This window comes from Lagopus leucura, unplaced genomic scaffold (assembly GCF_019238085.1).
Source record: "Lagopus leucura isolate 7727_CA_CO unplaced genomic scaffold, USGS_WTPT01 Super-Scaffold_100037, whole genome shotgun sequence".
Lineage (NCBI taxonomy): Eukaryota > Metazoa > Chordata > Aves > Galliformes > Phasianidae > Lagopus > Lagopus leucura.
In genome coordinates, this window is record NW_024962286.1 from 2,837,390 (window position 1) to 2,855,906 (window position 18,517).

Sequence of the window (18,517 nt, forward strand, 5' to 3'; positions counted from 1 at the left end):
AGCCCACACATTCCTGTACGTTTCTACCAGTGCACAAAGCTACTTAATTCAAGTTTAAACTATGGATAAGTTGAAACAGAAATGCTCAGTTATTAAGAGTACATAATAGCACCTAATGTAATCATTGAAGAAAATTACTGTCTACAGCTGTTTGCTGTATTTCTCCTCAAAGAGGGCAATGTGGGGAAGAACAGCAGACTGACAGACTGCTGAAACTGATGGTTCCTTTCCCACAGCCTGTAACAGCCCTGATGACTTCAACCTGACACCATCTGTCCTACCACCCATCTGGTATCACAGCCATAGGACTCGAATAAAAGGCCACTGATCAAACATTTCCAGGACACAAAATATAGCAAAAGCCATACATAAGTTTCCAACTACACAAATCGTGAAATATTTTCCTCCTTTTGAAAGCTGATGCAGTTTCTTGGGCATTCAAGAGCCTCTGCAGTGCAGTTCCAGCACGGAGAAACAGAACTGGTGTTTCTGCCCTATCAGTTGACAGATGAACAGAGATTCAGTGGTCACCCCTGTCACTGTACCACAAATAGTTTCCACAGGCTCCTGGAGTTCAACAATCCTAAGCTTGTAAAATGACTGCTGTCACATCATGACAGCAATACGAAAGCCTACTGCAGAGGCACCCAGCAGTGCTGCTGCATTTCAGAGCTTGGTGGCATTTCCACAATGAATGCCATCTCACGGTATCCACAGTTCTTCCCCTCTGCACTGCTTTGGCCTAAAAGTTGGCGTGCAACGTTTGGATGCAAGGATCTGTTTCTACAACAGATGACTGCTAAACATTTTTTTTTCCACTCATTTTTAATGGAAACTTGAAAACCCAATAAGAATTGTTTTGTCAGGTAACATTCTGCACAGGGTCTAAAGATAAGAGTTTATTGCACTGAAAAGCAAGCAGTCTTTTCTGCAGGACACCTCACTTTCAATGAAAATAATCTCTGTGCATTATTTAAGTGACACCACAACCAGAGGTCACTGCAGGAGTACAGCCTTAGATAAGAAAAAAGAAGTGAGAGGAAGCCTGAATGCAGCCTCCTTCTCATTAAAAGGCATGAGTAAATACTCAAGTAATCAAACAGTGAAGTAACTCAGTACTCTTGGAATGCTAATTCCTTAGGTTATGGGCAAGAAGCATTACTTGATTACTTGACAGTAAAAAATACTACAAGAAGAGTTGTTTATAGGTATAGCTCTTAGTCTACATGTGGCAATGCAGAAAATGGAATGTAAACTGCCTTGACCTTCTGAAGCACACACACAAAAAAAAACAAAACAGTCAATGGTGTCCATGTCCAGTTACCCCAAGATGAGTCTTACCCTCCAAATTTGACCCAGGATAACAATTTAATAGTCTTAATTTCTAACAGATTAGAAGTGTTAAGTCTTTTATTTTGCCATCTAGACTGGAAAGCTTAAAACTTTACAGGAATTTCTCCTCTGTTTTCTCACTCATACTATGCTCCTTGACACAAGCACAGATTGCCAAATCTGCACAGCAGGAAGGAAAGCAGCAGACCCAGGCAGGAACCAACCACAAGAATGATGATACAGTGGCCTGTAACATACTTCTACATCTGTCATTCCAATATAGACAACACAAAGAGGTTTTCACTTGGATGTCCTAATCTTCCTGCAGAATTCACAACTCCTCACAAGCAAACACCATGAACAACAGCATCAAACTTATGATTTATGCTTTCTAGTTAGATGTTGAGGTAGTTTCATTTGCAACAGTCTCAGAAGACCTGAAGGTTCACTAGAACAGTAATTCTAGATGCTGTGAAGTACACACTAAGGAGTTTAGCCTGATAAAAAGAAGAGGATTAATCAGGGAGAGAGAACACGGACAGACCTTTCTGTGCTTAAATCAACTTACTGGTAGAATTGCCTTGCATCTGGATGATACATTTGGATTCTTTGCTGGTTTCTCGCGAGTTGAAGGGCCGGACCCGAACAGCCACCTTCACAGAAGCCCCCGACATCCTGGCTGCTTGTTGTGCACTGGAGATATTACGTGGAGGAGGTCACAACCCTTCAGGTTTACCTTCTTGCTGGCGTTTTCTAAAAAGAAAAAAAGTAATTTGGTTATTTACAACTCCTGCATCTGTGCTGATAAAAAAAAAAAAAGGCTTGTACAAAATAGCTTGACTTTAAATCCTCCCTGCAAACACCCTTCCCATGCAACAAGCTGCTACTTCAAAGCCATAACTGGAAATACACTTAACAGCACCTGCATGCTGTCTCCCTATTCAAAAGTTTCAGTCATCCAAGGCAGCTCTTTTGAAGCATATAAGCAGATTTGCTTTCATTGCTTGGTTTTCTTCCCAGAAAGGGGCGCTAATACCAAATAGAAGATCTGGTTGCAACATGTGTTAGGCTTAACCTAACAAAGATAATTTTAGCAGTAAAGATACAGCTGCTTAGATTTCAGAATGAGCTAGCTGCCATCTACTACACAGCTACATTCCCTAGCTGTCAACTCTTGCTGCCACAAAGCATTAGCAGTATGAGTAAAACTGACACAAGTGTGACAGACATCCCACACTGACTCTTCCTCCACCCCAACCCAGACAAAAGGGTGCAGCAATCAACCTTAAAGAACCCTCTGCACTCCTGGGGATCTCCTTTTCCCAAAGGAAAAAAAAAAAAAGGAACTCATTAACTACTTGTATATCTAGTGATTAAAGGGCTATTCCATAGAGATGAAGAGGAATCAAAAATTATTGCCTTCAGGTAAATATTACAATCTCTGTCTCCCACAAACATTCACCACTGAGTTCATCTTCATTTACCATCAAAGCACTTGTCCAAATGCTACCTGCTACATCTCAGTGATGAAGCACTTCAGTAGGGAGCAAACTATTCATCACATCCACAACCCCAACCTCAAGGCACATCCATCTGATACAGTTCTGCAATGTAGAAATAATAGTGCTCGGTTCAATTGCATTGCACCCAAACAACCCCTCCCACTAGAAGAAAGTTTTGCATGTAGTCTACCACTAAGGAGTCTGACATAATGCCACATGATGCTGTAAGTATTGAAGTTTAAAGCTCAAGAACCAATAAGATAGATTTCAAAAAGAAGCCATCAAGGTCTATTAAAAAACAAAGCCACCACTGTGGCTAGGAAAGTATCCCTGCCACAGCCTGGAACCTGGAATGCTACATTAAGAAGGCTTGATGATACAATGGATTTACCCATCTAGATAAAGATCTGCCACAGCCACTGCTGAAGAAAGGATTGAGGGATCAGGTGAATCTGGTGCTACTCACAGAGCCATCCCTACCTCAAACCCCAGTGAACACAGACAGTACTCTGCACTAGTCAGCATTCAAGGCCTTGAAAACCTGAAAGCTTGCTTCATGGTTTGCTGTACTCCACACAAAGAAACATCCATGTCATGTAATCACAACGCTACAAGATCACAAAGCATACAGCAGATCAAAAGCAGAAGCTTTTCAGCTCTGCAGTTCTCCAGCTGGTAGGTAAATGCTCAATTCAAGCGATGACATCTTCACACAGGACAAAATCTTAATAAAACTGCACTACTTCAGTAACACCATCACACAGTGGAGATGGAAATTAAATTACTCCAGCAAGCAGAAGCAGTGGAAGAAAGCATTCCTTATTCCAGCAGGCACCAGAGGTCTCTCAGCAGAATACAAGGTTTGGAAAACCCACAGGAACAAGCCAACAGAATTTCAGTGACACAGCAAAGTGGTACAATGAGTAGCTGCAAGGCAGACAGCCAGTTATTACAGCTCTGCATTAGCAAGAGATGAAGAAGTTGCACTGCAAACTTAAACAGACTACAGCAAAGAGGTAATGGGAATGAATTGCATGATTTGCAAAGTTTAAAGGAGATTTTGTGGGTGTTCCACAGAGATTAAGTATTACTAAGTGTGTGTGTGTGTCAAATTTACACTTTCATTATCACCTTCTGATTATCTCCCAAGTGGAAACGATGCTCTCCCTTCCTAATTCCATCCCATGTAAGTACCTGTGCCCTCAGGAGAGCTAAGGGACAGACTAATCTGGATACAGCCCGGTGGCATTACCCAACTGACCCTGAGAATTGCTGCTAGAGCACAGGAGCACTGCCACACATGGCCAACTCAACGCTCTGCATCCAAAATGCAGTCTCTGTTAACGCCAAGTTCACAGCACTGTGTCCAACTCGAAGTTCAGGGGTTTTCTTCTCCAGGCTACAGAAATAGAAGGGGCTGCAGAATGTCCATAGGCTGTGCTACAGCACGGGACAACAGAAAACTGGTGGTTGATTTCTCAAGGCTCAGATTTGGAAAAGCCACCCAACATGGGTGGGTGGGTGGTTCTCTCTTCCTTTCCCCCACCTACCAATATCGACAGGAAACCCACGACAAGGGCCAACAAATGGAAGAAAGGGCAATAATGAAGAGATGTGGAAACAACACAATGTGCTCTTGTAACAGCAGTTATGAAACTTAAGGATTTTCCCTTCATACTGAGAAGTCCCACATCCAAAGTTGTTTATATAACCCTTCCACAAAACACCTCTTACTGCACTGCTTCTATCTCTACAGATAACCAGCACACACAGGAAGCTGGAAAACACGATGGAATGGAAGAATCATCCTCTTTTCAAGAAGTTGCGTGCATCTCAGAACCACAGCTCAGATCTGCTGGACTGAGAGCTGCAAGGAGCTGCTTTTTGAAGAGAAAATTACAACGAAACACAACAGAAAGTGTTCCTGATAAATGCCTGGTCTATGAGACACATTTGGTTAAAGCAGAAGTGGGAAGTGGGGCTTCAGAGGAGCTGTAACCATCACAGATACCTTAGAGACATCATTGATATAAGAGCTCAGCAAAAGAAAGAACTAAGGTTGCAAATAAGACAGCCTCTAAAAATATCTTAGTGAAAGGCATAACTGTATCTGCTTTTTAATTCTATCCTATAACCACCCTGCAGGGCACCATCCAGCTCTCACCCATGACAACCGGCCAAGGGAGCCATGAGAGCAACACGGTGCCATGGGGAGGCCCTGCAAAGAGACAAGGAGCGAGCAGAGCTCTCAACTCACACTAACTGCTATTGTCAAATAGCAATCAAGGGACAAGTAAAAAAAAAAAAATCTACTATTGGAGTAAGCAAAATTAAAAGATGCAGTCGGGCGCTTTATTGTTACACGCAGCAAAACACATTACGGAAAACAAAGCTCCTGGCTCCTGGTAATACAAGGCCATGTAATGCTAGTTACCTCCAACAGCAGTAACTGCCAGAACTGCTTTCCAAAGTGCCTGGCAGCAGAGGGAAACTGCAGCTCCAGGAACGCATCCTGCTGCATGATAAGCAGCTGACTGACCTGGAGGTTTGCAGTGCAAATCCTTTGTCTTGCACAATAGCCATCTTGGATCTCTCCTCTTCTACCATCTCTTCAAAAATACCCAACAAACGACAGAAAAGGAGCTTAATATATTAGGTTAGATCTGCACAATACTGAATTAAAAGCTTCTCCCTTCTATTGTTTTTTAACCCTTCAGACTACCAGAAGCAGTCGCAGGACAGTCAGGGACGGCATCAGAACAGGATTCTTTAGCACGGCAATGCAGCTCCAGAGCAGCACAGGTCACCAGCAGGAACAGCCTCACCACCAGCAGCACTTCACCCCCACTCCTGTCAAAGAGCAGCTGGACAACAACACGCTGACTGTGGAAGCCAAACATCCTCTCAGAGCGCCTTAAGCAACCTGCCTGTGGTGTCACTTCAACCCACAAAAATCAGCGCTCCCAACAAACCGCACACCGAAAATATGGGGAACTAATTCCATGAGTAAACACCACGTTCACAACAAGAGAACACAAGGACATCACCAGCGGCTGCACACGCACTGGCTAAATGACAGCCTTGTTCCTAGCAGCTGTAAAGAAGTGCAGAGCACAAAACCAATGCACTAAAACACCAAAACCAATGGGAGACTTCCAAAGGTACCAACCCTCTCTTTTATGCTGCTCTAAAATGACACCACATTCACTTCTGTCTCGCTCAGTTCTGCCCCTTCTCACAGCTGGAGCAAAATGCATACCTGCAGATGCCCATGGACTTCTGATGCTCACAAGAACACCTCACTATGCAAGGTTTAGTTTCAATTATAGGACAATGAGCCCCAAGACCACGTATATTTCCAGTCTTCCCATAAACCTATTGTTTTTTTTCTTTTAAAATGTACTGACTAGTCATAACGTTTTATAAAGCCCTTTACCACACAGAATGACACAAGGCAAAACAAGACCACGTTGTACAGCTAGAAATAAACTGCAACTGGTTTTTCAAGGTTCGTGTTTCCCAAAGTACCTCTGAGTACTACAGAACACTGCCTAGGAGCAGTAAGAGGAGACACAACTTCAGCAGTAAGTGAAGATGTGTAACACAGCCCGTGGGACAGATTTAGAAGAACAACCTTAAGAAAATGAAGCTGTCTTGCATACGTTCCTTCCAGGCTTCTAAGGCTGCTGTTCGGGGCGGAATGAATCATTCTGCATCTTGAAAAGGATCTACCAGTTGTGTAGCTTTCAGTGTTTGCTCTGTATGAATCCAACTGAGGATCGAGAAAGGAGCTGTACGAGTGCTTGATGCAATACCCCACTGGCAGCACCCACGCATTCGGTGAGCTCTGTCAGCACAAAAGCAAAGCCTGCATATTAATTTTACACCAGACTATTACTAAATGATATCCACCACCCACTAAGTCCTACAAGTCACACACCAAGGTTTCATTGTTAAAACGTATCATTAAACAAATCACCTGGATCCCTTGTCTGTTTTCTGCTATTCACTCTGCCAAACACAACCAGGTTGGTCAATCACCACTTATGATCTCAAAGCACCTGCAACTACATGTGGGCCTCCACCCAAATGCATAAATAAACACTGGAACCTCATTGGAACCTGGAGCCTTGGATGCATTCTGAAGTTCTGAATCAGTTCAGAATGTATTGTTTTTTTCTGAGATTGTTACAAGCAAAACAGGAGCTAAAAGGGTCAAAATTTTATTTACATCATCAAGCATGTTTGTAACCAATCCAAAGCTGTTACAAAAACAAGGTTCACACACACAAGAGAAGTACTGCTTTTATTCAACAGTCAACCACTGAGTCCTATCCGGGCAAGAAACAATATGAGATGCCTACCAGAGAATGTGCCAACTTTTAAACAGAAAAATTGTTTCCTACTTGTAACTTAACCACACAGCAGCTCTAAAGAAAGGCAAGGAACGGGCCCAGAGATTAGTGTGTGGAAAGTGAGCAAAACAGCTGTTCAGAGCAGCAGGGATTACCAACAGGGGGGCGGCGGGGGATCCAAATTTAGGTCCCCCTGTGAGGATCGGGTAGTGCTGATGGTCTGACATATCAGCTGAACTCACACACCACAAATCGCTGCCCTGGGACTTTGCTACAGAGCGGCAACGCCGGATAGAAGAGGTGCAGAGTCAGATGGTATAAACATGTGGGGTATTCACCAACACGGCAATATACTGGGCCGTACAATAACAAAAAACAGTTGAAGAGGAGATGGGAATGAAAAGAATGCTCTTTAAAAACAAATAAATAAATGGTACAGACGTCTTTCAGCGCTTGATTCCGCGATTCAGAGAGCAGACAGAAAGCCGCCATCAGCACGCACTGAACGTCCATCAGCACGCACTGAACGCCGCTCTACGTTTCAGCCCCCCGTTCTGCCCACGATGCCAGTCCCGGCTCCCCGCCCGGGCTCTAAGCGCCGGCAGCTCCCCAGCCCAACATGGCTGCCTCGAACCGCGCCGCGCTGCAGCCAGGGGCAGAGCCACTACCTGGCGCTGCTCAGACACAAGGCGGGCGCCCTGGAAGCGCCATCCATCCATCCATCCATCTATCTATCCATCCATCCGTCCTCCCCCCCACCCTCCGGTTCCGCACACCCCGCAGCCAACGGCCGCGCCCGCATCCAGAGTAGCGACGACAAGCCCGAAGGATGGCGAACATCGGTGACACCCGCGACGCCGGGCGTGGAAAAGGCCGCACCGCCGGGGACGGAAACGCGGCCGGGACGGAACGCCCGCACAGACACCAGCGAGGCGGGGCCTTGCGGCGCTGCCCCGACGGCTCCGGGCCCCGCGCCCGCCCCGCTCCCCGAGCCGCAGCCCACCCGCGGCCCCCGCTCCCCCCGCCGGGCAGCGCGTAAACAAGCGGCCTCCGCTCCGCATTACGGCTCCCGCCGGAGCTCTTCGCCTCCCTCCGTTCCCCCCCCCGCAGCCGCTGTGCCACGCTCCCTCAGCGGCGAGCGCCCCTCACCTGGGGACGGCCGCCGCGGGGGTCCGAGGGCCGCGGGCGGTGCTGGGCCGCCGGCGCCGTCAGCGGCTGGGGTCGGAGAAGGAGAGCAGAGCGGGGAGGGAGAAAGGGAAGAAAGCGGCCTCCCCCATCACAATTCGCCGCCTCCGCCGTGAGGCCCGCCCGTCGCAGGGAGAGAGCGAGCAGACAGCGGGAAAGGAGAAGAAGGGAGAGAGGGAGGGGACAGGGGGAGGGAGGAGAGAAAGGCCGCGGCGGGGAGAAGCGGCACAGCGGTCCGCTCCCGACCGCGCCGCTCCCACACTGACAGAATCGCGGCTCTCAGCACGCGGCCCCGCCTCCGAGGGGTGGGTGAAACGTCCTCCCAGCCAATAGCCGCTCTCCGCTGCCCCCGCTGCCCCGTTGTTGACCAATCGCCACGCGCGAGACTAGTGCCTGCCCGCCCCTCTAGTCGCCAATCATCAGCTTGACACTGCCGCGAGCCAATCGCAGCTCAGGAATACCCGTCCTCAATGAAAGGCTTCGCCTCCCGAGTCAATCCCTCCGCGATCCTCGGGACGAACGGGATCGGCTCCTGGGCCGCAGCACCAATCGCAGCTCGGGGCGGAATCCGCCTCCGCCCTCTTTTAATCCGCAAAGAGCGCCGTGAGGGCGCGTTCCCACCCCGCCCGCTGTGCGCGCCCCCGCCGCTGAGGCAGTGCCCGCCTCGGGGCGGCCCGCCAGCACCGGGCGGGGTTTCCCATTTCCACCATTATAACATTTTCTGAGACATTCAGCGTATATCACTCTTCTCTAACGCAAGCGGTTAAATTAAGTAATATTCTCACATCCTGCCATTAGGAGCCTCGGTCCGCCCTCGCTGCCAGAGGCAAACAGCTGACTCAGATGTAAACGTTGCCATTTCCTCAGTGTAAATTGTGATGAAGAATCAATTGCGCTGCACTGTATCGCTGCCAGCACCAAACTCATCCCAGCAATACCTCTAACCTCCGCCATGTGCGAATGCTTCCATTTCTTCCCCGTGTAGAAGGTTAAGGGAAACATCCCGAATTTCTGCAAACAAGAATTGTTATCATGTTCTTGTTTTATCTTGTATCTTTTATCTGGAGCAACAGAACGTTTGATACGCTTCAGTTTAGAACACCAAAAAAACTTCACGTGCACCCACAGAGCTGATCTCTGACTGAACATTCATGAGTTTTTCACGCAAAATAATAATAATAATAATAATAATTACTTCTTTATTAAAAAAGATTGAAAAAAAGCCTTGTGAAAAGGTATAGCTTGCTACATACCATCCTACCACATTATAAACCTTGATGGATTTGGGTGCTGAGTAACAGCTGGAAAATGACAGCATAGCTGGCTTTGTGCTGTGACTTTTGGAGGAGGAGAAAGATGTGAAACTGTGGAAGGGATCTGTATTAGGGAACCAGAATAAGCATAAAACACATTTCTCTGTTCCAACAGGCCATGCAGATGGAAGCTCTGGAATGCTCCCCGCCTCCTTGGGAAAAAAATAATAATAATTTAACTTAAAATTCCATACAGCATGGCATATACACAACCTAACCAAAACTTCCCCTGAGGCCTTGGCACCAGCATTCAGTCTAATAGGAAAATTCATTAATTTGGGGTACTGCTAACACCTGCGTTCATTTTTCCACATCAAGATGTTTGTTATCAGGTCCCAACTCACAATCAATAACAGACATCTGTATTTTGCTGCCCTCACTGACTCAAAGGAATGATGGACAAAGGAAACGCTTTCTGCGAGTGTGTATCATCATTTATTGTAGTTCAAGAGTCAGGAACTGAATAGAGGACACAGCGAAAAACAAATAAAAGAAAAACAACCTTTTTTTTACAGACTTAATTTTAAAACACTGTGGTTTCAAATCCTTTTTAAAAAGGAAATTCAAGTATCAGAAGCAGGGGGCAGTAATACAAAAATGGTTGTGAATGTTTTTAATCTCTTTTCTTAAAAAAAAAAAAGAAAGAAAGAAAGAAAGAAAGAAAGAAAGAAAGAAAAATGTAATTCTACATTTCCTGCACCCTTTTTGCTTTGGTAAGGCCAAGCCACGGATACAAACTGGTAAGCAACATAAAAAATGACCCCTGCCCCCAAAAATGCAGCCTCAGAATAAAAGGATCTGCTCTCTGCAGACAAGCTCTAACGGCTCAGAACTGTCATTTAGCATATATTATATCTGCAGCAATAAAAGAATGGATTTTCTTTCTTGAAAAAGTCACTGAAATCCTCGTATTCTCAAGCATCTAATTCTTGGCAGCTGTTGTAATGTATCTCAGTATCAAGGCCTTTCAAAAATACCAGAGCATCTTGATCAGCACAGCGGGACATCTCAGATAACAGAACTTAAAATTCACATGTCAAATCCTTGCCTTTTGCAAATCATCCTCATGTCTTCTAACACCAATTAAAAAAAACAAATATGTGAATATGCATAATATAAAAATACGATCCCAAGATTAACACTTTGTTGCAGGCACAGTTATCGCACAGAGTATATTCTTTTGAGGGCAGGGGAATGATTTTGTTTCTTCACAGGGATTTTTTTTTGCATTAAAAAAAAAAAAAAAAAGACAGCAGTGCAGGTCTGATGGTTGGAAGAAGGGAGGGAAAGAGGAAAAAGTTATTTTAGCAGCAAAATGTCCAAGGTTCTAACCACAATCAAATTAACGGATATCCGGCTGTAAAAAATAAGGTTGAAGGGATGCTGCCCTGATCCATTCATCATTGCTAAAATAATTCAGCTGTAAAAACTCCAAAACGTGACATACTGAAGGACAGTTCTGTAACATAAGCAACTTCCTAATTTGTCCTCCGTGTTATTGACCATCGTTATCACTTAAATATATGTACAAGATTTAAGCTGCTTTTCTTCTTGTCCACATGCTTCTGGTCGCTACAGCAAGTTATGCCAGTGGGCGTGCTAATCCCATCAGCAGCTTTCCAAGTGTAACTGCCCCAGTGTCAGCCCACAGCCCACGCCCTGCTCTTCCCACTGGTATTGGCGTGCACTGCAAGGGAACTCTTAATGGTCAGCATTCTGCTTGTCTCTCATCCAGGCTTGGATTTGCTCTTTAAGTTCTGGCACTAATAAGGTAAAGAAGAGGAAAAAAAAATAATTAACTTGGTAGTTCAATTATTTAGTAATGCTGCTTCTTATGACTAATAGCAAGTCGTTTTCTAGAAACCCAATCAGGAATTTCTACTATTATTTTCTTCTATCAATGGATTTTCTGCACAGCTTTAAGTAAATGAATTACCCATTTACCTAACACAACAATATCCATTAGCCCAGTATGAACTCAAGGGTGGTTCAATTTTATTTTCAGAAAAAGGAGAAATAAGGAATTAAGTATTCCATGCAAGCTGAAGTTCAAGAACTGACAGTTCTACTGAGGCCTCGATGCTATCTGCTGATATTATATGGAGCAGAAAATGCACACGTGTTGCTTCCCCACATCAACAGGTCCATCACCACCTTAGAAGCAAGGATACCTGGTTCCAGCATATTTTCTGTCAGCGTCTGACGATTGAAGGGATCAGTGGAAGAATTCAGCAGGTGCCTCAGGATGATTGACCTGTCCATAATGGTTCCAGATGGCAACCTCACGGGATCAGTCATCAGAGTGTCCATGAGCGGATCTGAGGACACAGCCATCACATTGAAAACAACAGAGAGCTTCACCTGAACACAGACCTACCGCACAGAACTGATACTCAGCCTCCAATCAGCTATACTGCTGAAGTTACAGAAAATAGGTAAAAGCAGCAGCAAGTTAAAATGAGCAGTCGATTTAGCCCCAGTACAGATAGGAAAAAACAGTAGGAAGGTTAAGAGTTAGCCACTTTCACCATATTTCAGATTGTTTTTTCCTTACTGTTTTAAATCACATGCAGTGAAGACAAGGCTTGGATTGGACAACGCAGTTCCAGGGAAACAAACAAAAAAACCTCCTTTTGTCTCTCTTAGTTGGCTAATTTAATTGAAATGGAGAAGGATGTAAGCCTCTATAAACACAGTCTCTACTAATACATAATCGTACTTAAAACAAAGTAACAAAACAAATCTGTGTTGACCTAACAATTCAGTATTTAGAGAAATCAACTTGCCTCTGAATTCATCCGGAGCATCGCTGTAATCAATTTCTGCACGGGCATTCTTGGCAACAATCTCCTCCACTTTCTCTGCCAGAAGTTTGAATTTTTCTATTGCTATGGTTGATTTGATTCCAGCCTTTCTCATCTTTGATATGACCTCCTCAAAGAGCTCTTTGCTGTAGGACCTCTACAAGCAAAGCATAAAACTTTGCTGAGCTGCAGTATCCTAATATGCCGCAGAAATTCTACAGACCTTTCTTTTAGTGCTTTTAAAAACTTAAGAAGGGATCAATAAAACCTCAAATTATGTGAGACAGAAAATCATAATGTACAGAGCACTTCATCTAGCACAAAAATATCAGCTTTGGGTTACACTTGTGCTTTTGTATTGGTCATTACTACTGTAGAACTGTTTGGTAGAAAAAAAACACATTAGAAGACAATACCAACTAATCAAAATGGTTCAGGCATTCAGAGAGGCTGACTATAATTATTAGCACTGTTCCTTAGATTAAATATCTGTCTTGTAACAACTATCCATATTCTTGACCTCACCAGTCTTGGTCAAAAATATTGCATAAAAGCTTTTTTTAAACCCTAATTCTCCAACCATCGTAGATGAAGGCAGCAAAAGAGCTGCTCTTTCCATCAGCCTCTCAGCACCTCTTGGGGATCTTCAGGATCATTAACATCCCACTTCATCCTGGCTGTTAAGAGAATTCCAAAGTCAAAAAAAAGACTGATGCAACAGCTTTCAGGGTTGAACATTCAAGGAGCACAGGTTACATATTTTATATGCATCTCTCCCCTGAAAGCTGCAGTGTTTATTATTCTCAAAAAGAAACAAATTCAGACCCTGGAGTTGTCTGCCACACAGAGCAGAAGCAGTGCATTTAAGTCTTTTGTTGTGGTTGGTATTCTCTCCCACATGGTAGGAAACACTCAACTGACACATACCTGTAAAGGCATGGCTCTGTATCCCTTGATTTACATTCACATACTTGGAAAAAAAATGAAGCCTCAACTTAAAACAGCTTGAAAACAACAGCTAAAAATGTGATTACACAGCCCATCCATGGTATAATTGAATAGCGAAATACATCTTACAACAAATATGCTAACTGATACCATGCAGTTTGTTACATACTGATGATCTCTTAAGTTCTCTGGTAATGCACAATGCAATATTAAAAAAAAAAAATAGCACCAGCTCCTCCTAACATGAAAAACAACCCTGCTGCCAAACTAGTAAGACGACTCTCTCAAGCACCAAACACTTGCTTTCCAACTGGTGCAGCACGCAGCACTCTGCAGGAACTGCCTGCTGCTCACAACCTCACAGCTATGTAGTGCAAAACACAGAGAAACAACTGCACATCCTGTGGATTCGACTGAAATATTGCTTTCATCTCACTAAATAACTAAAAAAATAAAATAGGAAGCTGCTTACGTTCTACAGCACCACTTGCTTTTAACTTCACAAGTTCATGTTCTGATTGCCTTTTAATAGTCTAGACAATGTTCCTTTAATAAAAATTGTTATTCACGCTGCAGTGCAAGGCTGAGTTTGATGATAAAATGTAATGCAGTGGAACTCACAGGTTTCTGCTTTCTTTGGGAAAGGAAATTATGCTACCTGACTCCAAGAAATACCATTCTCTACTTAGGACATGGTGCCCACTCAACTCTTCACTAGCTCACAGAGAACACAACTCTGGCAATAAGCCAGGCTTCGTCAGTGTTTTCAGATTCCTGCTAACACGTGCTGAGATTTGCAATGGGAGACTCATCAAAATACTTCTGAGAGATGCTACCATGATCAAGCAGTTTTCTATCTGTTTACTAAACTTTAAATGGCAGTAGCAGTTAACCAGTTGGATTTGTCCTCAAAATTTCCAAATAGTCACTGCTCCCACTTGAAGAATTAAGTGGCCCTTCATAAAAAGTGGGGATATGATTTGGAAACTTAGTCTATGAATGAATTTTGGATTGTTAAAAAAGGGCTTTTGCTCTCAGCATCAGCTCTACCTTTGTGTGTGTCCTTAGTGAGGAAGCAGAAGGGGCAGTCAGAACACATTCACTTCAGTTTCCCCACTTGCAAAGTCAAGGCTGGGTACTTCTGCTGCTTTACAATGGGGCTGCAGCTTATCAGCAACTAACGCTCGGGAACTTTCCTCTGGCAGTGCTATGGAAGCTTGTAGCTCCGTTCCTTTTCAAAACCACTTGAAAATATACCAAAATATACCAAGGGCAGAGAGAATACAGAGATGATTTGCAAAGAAAATAAATTGCCAACACATACGATGGAAACCAGGTAGCAGCATGCAAGTAAAATGAAACTCTTCTAGAGTATTCTGCAAAGCCCTGTTTGTGCACAATGCTGTCACCCAAACCCCCTTATTTTTTTGGAGCTCACCTGATCATCAGCAATTGCTTTAGCAAAACGAGCACAATCTAGCTGTAGATAAATATCAGTCAGCTGGTCCAACAGCTTCTTTGGTTCAAACCCATATTTCTCAGGGTTTTCAACTTTTAGGTCACGGCACTTCGGGCCGCAGAGTTGCTGCAAGTTAAAGTTCAACATAGCAGCCAATCGTGGTCCAAGTTCCTACGAGAGCAAAGTAAAACAGACCATAGCACAAAGGTAGTAATAACACAGATTATCACCAGATTTGTATACAGCCAGATCAGGAATTATTAACCGATATAATTATCATTTTGTAGGCTTGCACAAAGTGTCTTTTCTTTAGGCACACTCTCCATAAAAAAAATACAAGTAATGTAAACAGCTCTTGTCTAGAAGGATCACACCACCTCAGTGACCCAAGTAACAACTAACTTCAAGAGCAAATAGATTTCAATAGGGTTGGAGTTGGAGAAAGAAGAGAAGGGAGACAAAGGCCCACCAAACATTTCCAAGACATTACCCAAGAGAAGAGCTGTTAGAGAAAGTAGGTACTAAGTTAAATCTGAGTAGGACTTACAGGTCTGAGAAAAGGCTTTTGAACCTGCTTGGTAAGGATATGGAACATATCAACAGTTTCTGTGGCCAGGGCAAGATATGAACGAGAGACACGCTCATCCTGAGCCAGCTGCGACTGCCGAGCCTGCTGCTGATCCTAGAAAATAAATATTCAGTGGTTACAAGGTGAAGTTCATAGAATTTCCTTCCTCATCACCAATCAAGAATCACAATCTTAATGGCCGCATTGCTAACACGATCTATGCAGGCAGAAGAACACACTGCAATTCAAATCAACATGATACATTTTTAACTTGAGACACAGCTGACTTTTTTTTTTTACCTATTACTAGAGAAAAGGCTGCACTAACTCTTCAGAATTCTGCAACACTAAAGATGAGTATCAGTGGTATTACAGAAGTCCAAGTTTTGTAAGTCTGCTTACATCCCAGAACCACTGCTCGCAACTACAAAACCGGGTTACGTTTCCCTTCCATCCAAATGCCAATACATGAAGAGAGCTTGAATTCTGAGCCAAGAAAGGTTCTTCCCAGTTTGTGTACCACCGTAAGTAAACGCATCACACTGGAACAATCTGTAGATCATGTACCAGCTCATTTTGTCTCTACAGTAATGGCTTTACCTCACTAGCTGGCACCGACAGGAACAAAGGCTTCACAAGAACAAACCAGGATAAATTTAACAAACAAGATCTTTACATTTTCTTTTAAATCGATAACCTTAAAATAGAAATACCTGATCAATACATCAGTGAGTCAACACACGCGATTATTGTTTAATCAGGCTAAAATCTGAGCTGCAGTACTTCAATAGTCTGTGGCAAAGCTACACAGGATCAATGCATTAAAAAATAAAAGCATCATTTTCTTGTAGTCAATTCAACTTGCGAGCAAATTCCAAAACCTCCTTCAAAAACATTTAAGTCCTAATTCCTCCATCTAGGTTTTTAAGTGCACATCAATTTAAAACTTTTTACTATTTGCACTTCACATAGTATTGTTTGCTAACCACAATAAAACTATGCAGAAGGATTTTTTTTTGTTTTGGTTTGTTTTTTTTGCAGAATGTCATCCAGAGTGACCACAGCCATATACTGGCAGCAAGAAAAAGCATTCTGAACTGCTTCTCACAAGCAGCTCTTTGATGCTGCCTCTTACTTATAAAAAACAAAAAAACAATGGTCTTGTATTAAAAAATTAAAAAGAAGTAAAGGGCATTTTGAAAAACAGCTCTGTTTACCCTGGGCAGCAGGTCCCATTGCTCTTTATTCTTCATCTCCTCTTGCACTTCATGGATACGTTTTAGGGATTCCAGACTCTCATCCAGCAAGAAAGTTGTGTCATTTATCAGCATGTTGATGTAGCGAACAAACTGCTTCCCAGAGCTGAAAACATTGAAACACAGTTATCACTGCAGAGTAGATGGGTGTGCAGAGCAGACTGCAACCCCAGCATCACACCTGCTGCACTGTATATTCTGAACAATGACCCCATTCCCCAAGCCAAGTTGATCGTGGTGTCCAGAGCTCAGCATTTAGAAACACCAGTTCTAGTGGAAGCGCTGTCATTTAAAACACAATGGCAAGTGGCATCACCCATTCCCAATGGCAATGGCCTCCTCAGCAGTTCTCATGACAGTAAGCAGCACCATACACAATTTCTTACTCACTTGAACTCTTCCATAAATGTACCATGGTGAGCTATATTCTGCCAAAGGCTTTTGAAAATGGTGCTGATGTGGTAGCGGATCGTAAACTTGTCATAGAATTCACTAGTTGCTCCAGTATGCTCAACATCTGAAAAAGAAAACTGGATCTAGAACACAAGATCCTAGAACTGAAAATAAGCCTCCCACAATGACTATCATGCAACACACTACATCTCTTCCAATGTGATGACCTTCAAACACCAAGCTCTAAGTGAGAGCATTTAATTCCTATTCAGAAACTTCCACTTTAACATCTACCTACAGGATCACTGTCCACTTCCCAATTAAGAACCAAACTGAATTCTGAAGAAAAGAGTCAGGAAACACACCTGCTGTTGTATTCAACTCCATTCTGTTCCATGCCCCAAAATTTAACTAATAACAAACTCTGGAAACATTGCAGCAAAAGCAGTTCTTTCTAGCAATGCAAAGCATACAAATCCACAGGATTTGCAAAATCAGTTGTAAATCCCAATACTCCCTTAGAAAACAAAGCAGCTTTCCAGTTTGGAATCTAAATACCACACAAGCTGTAACCACATCAAGATACAGTGCTAAAGTTGTCAATGCACAGCAGCCTGTGGAAGGACTCCTGAGCAACTAAACTATGCCTGTCCAAGATCCAAGGCCTATCTTGACTTTGGTTTTTTGTTTGCTTAAGAGGTCTCAACACCTAACACTGCTTTTTGCCTTATAATACTTACTGTACATTCACATCAGTGAATTGCTTACCTGTGTAAAATTTCATTAAGGAGGGAACTAACAATTTAGTGGAGAGAGGATGATTCTCAATCATTTCAAAGAACTTCTGTGTTCGGGGCTGAACAGCTGGATTGGTCATGAACATCACCTCCACCAGCTTGGCTACTAAATAAGGATTTCGGATGTAGTTCTGGTTGCACAGCATCACAACAAGGAACATCACTATGTCCTGAGTACAGGGCTCATAAAGCACCTGAGGAGCATATCTGAAAAATTAGAGATAAGGAAAACAAAATGAAAAAACCCAGCCCTGTATTCCAAACAATGTTTACCATACACTTTCAGTTATCTCATTAACAACAGGAAAAGCTTAAGTCATTTTTATCATATCTTCCTGCCCTTCTCTATAGACATGACAATATTACCCTTCCAAAAAGTCTTGCCAGCTGTCCACTAGCAGCTGGATTTTAGCCCCAATTCCAAACATTCTCTTCTGAAACGTGACCAAATCATCTGCTGCACATAATAGCAAATTTGCTATGGAGTACTGCTACAGCAGCACCTCTGGAAAGCAAAAGCAACCACTCCTCTCCTCCTCACACACCACAGTACAGTCTGAATTTTAAGGCACATTATCAGGAAGAAAGTAATCAGCTTCAGAACT

General features: G+C 43.4%; 2 protein-coding genes across 14 annotated transcripts in view; both read right to left on the minus strand.

The window, feature by feature from the left end:
- The window catches only part of KIF1B (kinesin family member 1B), an 83,421-nt gene extending 74,793 nt beyond the window's left edge, over positions 1-8,628 (minus strand). For all 6 annotated transcript variants that reach the window (XM_042883441.1, XM_042883439.1, XM_042883438.1 and 3 more), the window contains exons 1-2: positions 8,339-8,628; positions 1,901-2,085 (exon numbers count right to left, since the gene is read on the minus strand). In XM_042883441.1, the coding sequence (XP_042739375.1) occupies positions 1,901-2,006 (106 nt within the window). In that variant the 5' untranslated portion in view covers positions 2,007-2,085; positions 8,339-8,628. The remainder of the gene's footprint in view (positions 1-1,900; positions 2,086-8,338) is intronic.
- A 2,429-nt stretch (positions 8,629-11,057) lies between these two features.
- UBE4B (ubiquitination factor E4B) overlaps positions 11,058-18,517 on the minus strand; it is a 34,787-nt gene continuing 27,327 nt past the window's right edge. For all 8 annotated transcript variants that reach the window (XM_042883117.1, XM_042883115.1, XM_042883118.1 and 5 more), the window contains 8 exons: positions 17,884-18,119; positions 17,113-17,239; positions 16,684-16,828; positions 15,446-15,580; positions 14,878-15,069; positions 12,474-12,648; positions 11,859-12,005; positions 11,058-11,450 (listed from right to left, as the gene is read on the minus strand). In XM_042883117.1, the coding sequence (XP_042739051.1) occupies positions 11,389-11,450; positions 11,859-12,005; positions 12,474-12,648; positions 14,878-15,069; positions 15,446-15,580; positions 16,684-16,828; positions 17,113-17,239; positions 17,884-18,119 (1,219 nt within the window). In that variant the 3' untranslated portion in view covers positions 11,058-11,388. The remainder of the gene's footprint in view (positions 11,451-11,858; positions 12,006-12,473; positions 12,649-14,877; positions 15,070-15,445; positions 15,581-16,683; positions 16,829-17,112; positions 17,240-17,883; positions 18,120-18,517) is intronic.